Source organism: Carassius auratus, chromosome 29 (assembly GCF_003368295.1).
Source record: "Carassius auratus strain Wakin chromosome 29, ASM336829v1, whole genome shotgun sequence".
NCBI lineage: Eukaryota > Metazoa > Chordata > Actinopteri > Cypriniformes > Cyprinidae > Carassius > Carassius auratus.
Window position 1 is genome coordinate 11385632 of NC_039271.1, and position 9568 is coordinate 11395199.

Sequence of the window (9568 nt, forward strand, 5' to 3'; positions counted from 1 at the left end):
CGCAAATAATATTGACTGTTGTATAAAATTAGCACACGATATTATTTAGGGAAATAGGGCAGATGTCTTCAATCCTGCTCCTGGGGATCAACTGTCCTGAAGAGTTTAGTTCCAACCCCAATTAATCACCTGAAGCAGCTAATGAAGCTCTTTCGGATCACTTGAAACATCACAAGCCAGGTGAGCTGAAGCAGGTTGTAAACTTTGCAGGACAGCGGGGCCCCAGGATTATATTTTGTAATGCATTGCCCAAGCAAATGAAGAATGACCCTATGCGAAATTAAGTAACAGAACCATAAAACAGCATCTTACCCAGATCAGTATTAGGTCCCGCCAGAACCTGCCTGAACTTGTCGAGTCTTGACGCCTCTCTCTGGGTCATGGCAGGGGTCCCGGATGTGTTCTGATCCGCCATGCGGGCCACCAGTGGAATCACAGGCCTGTGCGGGAGTGACTGCTGTCTGTGTAGTGCTGCCTGTTCAACGCCCACTTCTGACAGAAGAGAAAACACCGCTTTAATGAGCATATACAAACTGCTCTCTCTCAGCACTCGGCCCATTAAATGTAATTATGGAGGCAATTCATGACACATAACATATCAGGACATGAGTTTGCCCAAAGGTCTGAAGAGGCAGTTACCCTGAGATGCTCAGCTAGAGGTAATGAAACACTTCTCTGTCAAACTAAATCCATTACAGAGCTCAGCCAGATGAACCTCATTCAGAGTGCCATAATCACCAGGGGTAATCTTTTGGACACAACACGATTCAGTTCATTTAGATTCTATTGTGATTTCAATTCAGGGTGTCATGATGAGATTTCACCCAATTCTCAATGTGTTTACATTTTCAGCATCCATCCATCCATCCATCCATCTATCTATCAAGTAAGTAAGCTCACTTCAGTCCCTTTGGTTGGATTTCATGAAAGTTTTGCTGAGAAGCATGTGGTATGCAGAGTATCTATTGTAAATTAATACTGAATAATATATATTAAATTGTTTCTCGATTACCTTGATTTAAAAAATATATATATTGAATGTATCATCATTTTAGAAATGTATATAATATTATTTATTTTAGCCTTCATTAGAACTTATTTTTTTTATATAGCTAGTTATTTTAACTTCAGTTTGTTTTAGCAATTTTATTTTTAGTTTTTGTCATTTTTTATTACATTATATAATTGTATTTAAACCATCAAAATGGTTCTTCTTAATGTTTTCTTATTTTTATGTTGCTTATATCTAAAAAAATAAATAAATAAAAGTAGATGTTAAGTTCATAAAATTGTATTTGATTTCTGTCATTTTATTGATTATTTATTCTTTATTTTATGTATGCATGTATGTAATGTAAAAGTTAAAGCCCTTTAAAACCTAAACAGAAAAACAAAATATTTGTATCATATTTTCTCAGCACTGCTGGCCGTTTCTTTCTTTTTTTTTTTTTTATAATAAAAAATAACCATACAAATATGTAACACATCTGGAGCAATACAGGGTGTGATGCGTAATACAGAGGATTGTCAATAACACTATAATATAACACTATATAACACTATAAAATACCTTTTAAGGCCCAATCCCAATTCTATTTTACACGCAACTTCCATTTCTCTCTCTCTCTCTCTCTCTCTCATAGGCAATATTTGAGAAAATGGTTTAGTGATTTCTAATTATTGGGGGAATTAGTCTATGGTGGTTATCGCCCTGATCAGATATATGCTGTGGCACTATCATGCAGTCTGTAATTATATGACGTTAGTAAATATTAGCGATTTTTTGCAAACATTTCTTTGAGTAACATGACCGTTAATTAATATGAACTCACAATTGAATGTAACATAAAACAAATGATTACTTTTCGTTTAAATCTTTATTTATGCCAGAAAATCTGTAGCAGCCATGTTGCCGAGATAATTCATACTTCTTCGTTTGGTGTGTTCCCAAAAAAATTTTCATTTGAAGATTTTTTGTTTTGTTTTTTTATGCCATTAGGCATAGTAGGTTTAATGAGCACATTCTATGGTGTAAATGTTTTCACAATGTATGGGTGAATTGATTTTTCCCCAATATTTAATCGTGCTGCCCAAACACTGAGTGTCACTGTACAGTGTGTTTGCATGCCTGTTAAAGGCATTAAATGTGTGTCTCTGTGACTTTGAGAGATCATTCTCACATTGAGCATCATAACATCTTCAACATTTAATAACGTCTGTGTAATCCCTGCAGAAATTAGACAGTGGGTGACGGCAGTTGACTGTGTCAACGCAAGGTGCTGTTAGAGTAGATGTGGAACACATCGACACAAAGTCCATTATCACAGTCATCCATTGCCACCGAGGCTGGCAAAACAAAAGGCTGACAGAACTGTCTGTCAGAGCAGGTAAAATCGGTGGAAGAAGACAGTCCTGATGTTATATACCCCAATACTCACAGAAAAATTTGTTTCACTTTCTTTTTGCTCAAAGGTTTATAAGTATTTTGAAATACTGGAGCAGCTCTATACTAATTGTGTGCATTCCAATGCCATCACACAGCTCTCCTGTGTGTTCATGTTTATTAGTCGGGTCTCACCTCAAATGATTGAGTTGAGAAATATACCTGAAAAGATTTCAATGTCGAAAAAATGTGACGCCTCAGAGCACAGCCACCTATTACATATTTGCTACGGACCAATGGCAGTTTGAAGTTTTCTAGAAAGTTTGTACTAGTGAGCCGTTTCAAACTACCCAAAAGAAAAACCCAAACGAACTTCAGTATGGTTCGATTTTTAGTTTGCAGTGGCTTCATACCCATTCGTTCTTGATTTGAATGCTATTTGGGCCTTCGGGTCACTGCAGTACTATGAAGAACTGGGATTCTAATACTATTGAAATAAACATGCTTTCATTAGATTTGCTATGCTTTCAAAAGTATCAGAGTGAAAGTTTGAGTGACAGGTCTGTGAAGAAAGAGAAGAGAAGAAAAAAATAAATAAATAAAAAACCCTTCCTACAGTATATTGGCATATTAAAGCTCATTGGCAAACTGCCACCTGATTGACATTTCACTGAGAACAATTTACCTGGGCCACACAGGTTTACAACGTTAAAGCCTCCCAGTTAATGAAACTATTTAACAAAGTAGTGCTAATTAACTAGGAAGAGGACAAGGAGAAAAGGAAAGGCTAGAGATTAGAAGAAAATCAAAGGTCTGTTCCCAAATCCAAACTCTCAGCCTTGAGCAAAATTAGTTCATCTTTCATAGATGCTAATTAATGTAGTCAAATAAAATTGGCAAAAATTGGTTTCAGTCTTTACAAAATATTCCCAGGCATCTTGTGGATGATTGTCAGGGGTGATACAAAGTTACTGAGGTGCTCTGGGTGTTTGTTGTTGTTGTTTAGTTGTTAGAACTCCTTTTCGAACTCCTCCAAGGTCATTTGTTCGATATTCAACTAATTTTGCACACAGCAGCTACGTAGAGTGGTCGAACAACAAAAACATAAAAAATGTATGAAAATAATTCTGATTTGTCAAGTGTAATGAAGACATTAGATAATTAATATAAGCATTGTCCATTGGCCAATATCTGCTGAAGAAAATAGCCAAATCTAAAACTACAGCCGATCTGAATGGTCTACCACTAAAAAAATGGAACAATCATAACATCGTGTGAAAATGAGTGTGTACTCCTTTTTTATGCAAATTAACATGTAAATGTAATAAGCAACTTTACATTTTGCTAATAACTCTGTTTTTTTTCTTCTGAATCCGGTTTCTTCTGAAGAAACATTCTGAGCTAACATGAGCTCCTTTCACCATGCATGATGGACACGGAAAATCGGCAGGTCACCTTCTGTGTGAACGCAAAAACGTCTGGGAATTGATTCTGGGATTGAACCCGGGTTGGGGACCTAGAAACATTTCTGGGTTCAGTCCTGGAACGAGCTCTGTGTGAACAAAAGCCAGATCTAATGGCATTAAAGGTGTGTCGTAGTGACGACGCACGTTAACACGCGACTTTTTTACTGGGTGTTTTAAAGGCAGCTCAACACTTTCTGCGCTGAAGCTGAGATCGTTCGGTAGCTTAAGAGAAAGTTAACGTGCCTAGCATTTTCAACTCGTGCATTACACGTCATATCTTGATGTCACTGATCTTTACGGGACCTTTACGGGTTGTGTGTGAACGCATGCACATATTCCGGGTAATCACTGGCAGTGTGAAAATAATAAATCTAGCGACCCGGGAACAACAGGCGGAACACATTACCAGTGTATTTTCAGGAATCGCAGTGTGAAAGGGGCTATGCTTAGTTTCAAGAATTTATGATGCTTAGGGGGCTAACAGCAAATTATAAATGATTAGCCATTTCTACTGAAAGATGAATGCTGTGATACTGTTGTCCACTTGCTCAGGAAAACAAATACATTAGGTCTTTGTAGGGCAGCTGTGGCCTTATGGTTAGAGAGCCGGACTAGTTAGCAGAAGGTCGCCGGTTCGAGTCTCGGTGCTGAAGTGCCCTTGAGGAAGGCAACGCAGGCACTGGATCTATAGCTGCCCACTGCTCTGGGTGTGTGTTCACAGTGTGTTCACTTCGACAGGTTAAATGTAGAGCACCAATTCTGAGTATGGGCTACAGTACTTAGGCAAATGTCACCACTTTCACTTTCACTTACAATTTGTCTATCAGTTTCCACCACACTGAATGAAAATAAATGGATAAATATTGTTCATTTGTATAACTATGGTGTACTGACAGTACATTGTATTGGTGTAAGTAGAAACCTGTGAAATGCTTATAGATTATTAAAAGTTTATTCAACATTTGTATACCCTAATAAAAACATCTGTCAAATTCCAATCCTGACATGATTAAATATAATGCTGTCCATTCAGTTTATCTAAAGTTTTAGTAATCTTGTATTATACTTCAGTAAATTGTATCATGTTTTATTATTACCGTATTTTCCGGACTATAAGTCGCACTTTTTTTTCATAGTTTGGCTGGTCCTGCGACTTATAATCAGGTGTGACTTATTTATCAAAATTAATTTGACATGAACCAAGAGAAATGAACGAATAGAAAACATTATCGTCTCCAGCCTCCAGAGGGCGCTCTATGCTGCTATTTTTTTTTTATGTCTTTCTTTCTTTATAAACACAACACGTATTAACACTACAAAGATTATTTTCAGATTTGTTTAAGCTACACAACAGTCAAACAATAAACTAGACTAAACATAGATTGGAAATGCAGTCATTCTGAAGTTTGACTGACCTTTAGGCGAGCCGACGGGAGCTTCACTGTGTGACTTCACCATTCTGTTATCACTTAGGGGAAGAGTCTCTAAACTGAATGAAAGATCTGTTGTCATCTCGGCCCCTTCCTCTCTCTCGTCCTCTTCATCTGGCTCTTCCTCTTCCTCCTGTGCTTCCTCTCTGTCTTTTTCCTCAGGCTCAGTCATCTTTTCCATCTGCTGCTGTCTTCTTTCTTGTAGCTTGCTGTGGTTTTCAATCACCTTATTGGCTGTCTCCATAACGACCTCAATGTTGAGATTTTGGGCTGCCATAGCGAGAAGCTCATCATCATCGTCTCCCACATCCCAGGCATCACTGGTGATGCTCTCAAACTCTTGGAAGGTGGTGGCTTTCTTTGGTTTTCCCGGCGTAGTGGTAGACAGAGGCTTGTTTCCAGCTTTCATCAGACTGCAACAGAAAATGTAGACTTTTGTTTTTTATATGTATCAAACTCACACAGAAAAATAATATCCCTAGATGTGGTCAAATCACAAAGAACAGGGACATTTTACTGGCTTCTCTGACTGTAATTGTTAGACTCCAAGTCACTGTTCACTTACAAAAAGTTTTTTTTTTTTTTCAGTGAAAAAAACTATTTTCAAGTTTATGGAACTCAAGCTTATGAGTAAAAAAAAAAATCTATTTTCTTTAAACTACATAAAAACCCATGTCAGACTAACATAATTGCCTGGAATATTGTCCCAACAAGTCAAAAACGGTAGTCTAAACGAATTTCATATTTCTGAAATTTTAAGACTTTCCCAGCATGCACTGCAGCATAAAAAAATTAAAACAACAGTAACTACATGATTTATTTATTAGAATTTTTCTGCTGTTTGATGACTTGTTTTTATCATTATTGTTAGCTATCTGTAGTGTTGTGACGTAAAGAGCTCATCATTTTACATTCGTTGATTGTCACCGTTCTTGAGGTTAGTTGGTCAAGTGTTGAGGCCTAAAGTGTGTTCAGCAATATAGAACTATTACAATGCCGAATCAATGGCTAGAACTGATACAGCCAATTCCCTGCTTTTAGTATCTGAACAATTAATGAAACAGGATCACTTAGAAAGACCTGTGAGTCAGCTGTCCCAATACTTCACATATGGGTTGAAATTCGAAAAATGCTGTCCTTTTTACTGGGTAAAACATGAACGTGTTGAGACGGCTAATAACAAAAAATGTTGCACCACAGATCAGATTTCATTTATCCAGTGAGGAGAGGGAGGTGAGACAGACAATGGCGGATGATTTATTTTCAAAAAAGAAATGCAAAAGCACCTGTTTGGCAATATTTTGGATTTTGAAAAGCCTGTTGACTTTTGCCGAGGTGGTTTTGGAAGGTTTTTTTTTATATATATATATTAATTTCTTATTTAATTGGTTTTACATGGTTTAATGATTTTTAATTTATTTAAACTTTGTGTAATTTTTATTTATTTATTTATTTGACATCAAGACACGTAGTGCCTCCAAGCTTTCTTACTCATTTTGCTAATAAACTTTCTACATTTCTTATTTATTTGGTTATATATTATACGTTTGCTTAGCCTATTTCCAGTTTTGTATACCTATTTAAACTTAATGGAAGTTATTTGTTATTTTATATTAGGCATAGCTTGCCTTATAGCATGGTGTATTTTTATTTGCTTTGTTAATTAAAGTTCCATGTTTTATAAATAGGCTAAAGTGCATTTGACGTTGTATTTTATTGTTGCATATTGTCCAAATTGCAGCTAATTCGACGACACTTTAAAAGTGAAGGAAAGCGAGGATATTAGGGAAAATTCTAACGAACTAAATACGAACAATTGCTTTACTTTGAATTGACGCTATTAAAAGTGAAAGTAAAATGCAGACGCCACTTTTACAAGCTATTTAAAAGCGAAGGAAATCAAGAAAAAGGGAGCGTTTTATTATTTAAAAAGTACAACTAATAGAGTAAGTTAAAAAAAAAAGGTGTTTTTATCATATAAATTATTTTTTCTTTTTTTGATTAAATTAATTCATAAAATAAAGAGGAAGCATTGCCTGTATTTTTAACTTACATTAAATGGGTTCATTTTATATTGGAAAGGAAATTAGATACAATGCTTAATGCACTCTGCTCAATTTGATGTTGTATTCACATTATAGCCAGCTAACGTAAAAATCAGATTCCCTCTAACAGGAAGCCTCTTAAGTGTCTCATTCCAAAAACTACAGAGGCGGCTGCTTTTGGTCTAGTTCAGGCATGCTGTTTCATGTGGCACTTCAATGGGCAGGGTTTGCTGATTCATCGTAGTAACATCTGTGGCTGTCACAAAGAAAACAGCAACAAGTGTGAACTGCTAAGTATGATCACTACATTTTCATTTTATGATTATGCAAATTCAACATCAAAGACATCCCTATTCATATTATACAAACACATTTTTTTTTTTTTTTATTGAGATTGATTAATCTATGCATATTGTCGAGAAAGAAGGACAAAGTTATGTTTAAATAAACTGAAATGACTTGTCCATCCTCTGAAATGACTTTCATTTTTTTCATGATCATTCAATCAATCCTCCACGAAAAAGCCATGTCATTCTTTACTTTTTTTTTTATTAAACGTGCATGCAAACCCATTTTACTTTCTTAATTCCATATATTTTAAAAGTGAAACAGAAAATGCAACAGAATCATCTTTATATATAAACAATGCTGTTGTTGGATTTTCTTTATCACAACGAAATAAAGGAAGTAAAATGTGTTGCAAACAAAACCGACTTGAAAGCAAAAGCACACACACACAAAAACATATCTTCTTCTATCTTTGAACGTGTTCCTTTCAGAAACACTAACCATGATAAAATCCATTGTACACACTGTATAAACTATTGCAAACAAATTAAAATTGCAGTTTCTATTTTGGAGAATGCAGTGCCTGCAAAACAACAGAATACAGTTCAAGACAAACCATCCAGACATTCAAACATAAAAAATAAAATTAAATAAATAAATACAAATGTCGTCCACCAAAATACGTAACTGCACTTACTTGGCATGTAGCAAAGGGTCAAATGGGGGATGTTGGGCTCCATATACATGCTGAATACTGTGAATAAGAAAAAGTGTTAAGATGGATATTTATAAAATTATATTAAGGATCTTTATTGTCAACACCCCGTCATTATTTCAATGAAGTGAAAACTGGTTTGACAAGTCAAGAAGTAATGAAGCAAAACTACAAAACCCAACAAGGCTTCACTTTAAAGAGTTTTTAATATATTTAATTTGTTAACATGTTATATAAACAACTTTAATTAGGCTATTAAGTCAATTGTGTTGCCATCACTACTTAAAACGCACCATAGTACTACTATAATGGTATTTTATAAATAAATAAATGTAAGTACCAGGTAAAAAGCATGATATGTGAATACAATAACCATCCAGTATCATGGCATATCTCAAAATACTACCACTAACGTAGTGTTAGCGTCATTGTACCAATCTGTACTTGTCTGTATGAGCTGTCAAAGATGGGCCGAGTAGCAGCTAACAGGCTAACACATGACTTTATAAACTAATCTATTAGCACAAAGCTTTGAACAATAAAACATATATTATCACCACATACACATTAATCAAACGGGAGATGTCACTGTTAAAAGAATATAATGGTGGTGATATAAACTTCATACATCACTCCATACATGGAGCTGTACAGCTAGCACACATTACATTAAAATACAGTTAAAAACAGCCTAAAGAATATTAGATTTCAGTGACACGTGTTTTTCTGAATATTTGGAGCTCCTCCGGTGAGATCTGGCGTTAAAAGTCATTGTTGAATTAATTGCATTTATAAATAAAAACATAAATACACACACACATAGAGCTAACACATAAACATTAGCATGAACACGTCACTCACTTTCCAGGAACCTTGGCTGTGTTTCTCTTCCAGAACTGTTTTTTGTTGCCGTCACCTGACATATTTTGGCTTCGGAGTACTTGCTCATTAATTAATTTACTGAAATGTGCTAATAAGTTGTGCAAAATGTACACGAAGAGTTTATTTACACCTCAGTTTCTCTTCGCAAACTCAGAGAGCCGCCATGTTGGTACCGCCCACCGCTCATAAGCGAAGCTGTGATTGGTTAAGGGGTCTCATGAGTGACTGCCGAACAGCCAATCACAAGTGGAAATTTCTACTCGCCTTCTTCAGTTCCCTCACAGGCCTGTTTGATTGTTTGTAAAGGAATGTTTAATTTCTAAATATCAAATTTTATTTTAACAAAATAAAAAAAAACT

At 35.5% G+C, this 9568-nt stretch overlaps 1 protein-coding gene across 2 annotated transcripts in view; it reads right to left on the reverse strand.

Moving 5' to 3' along the window:
• Positions 1-9407, reverse strand: part of LOC113048070 (TBC1 domain family member 22A-like) — a 153199-nt gene extending 143792 nt beyond the window's left edge. For both annotated transcript variants that reach the window (XM_026209572.1, XM_026209573.1), the window contains exons 1-4: positions 9189-9407; positions 8310-8366; positions 5265-5692; positions 313-492 (exon numbers count right to left, since the gene is read on the reverse strand). In XM_026209572.1, coding sequence (XP_026065357.1) covers positions 313-492; positions 5265-5692; positions 8310-8366; positions 9189-9250 — 727 coding nt within the window. In that variant the 5' untranslated portion in view covers positions 9251-9407. The remainder of the gene's footprint in view (positions 1-312; positions 493-5264; positions 5693-8309; positions 8367-9188) is intronic.
• Between the last annotated feature and the right edge of the window lie 161 nt (positions 9408-9568).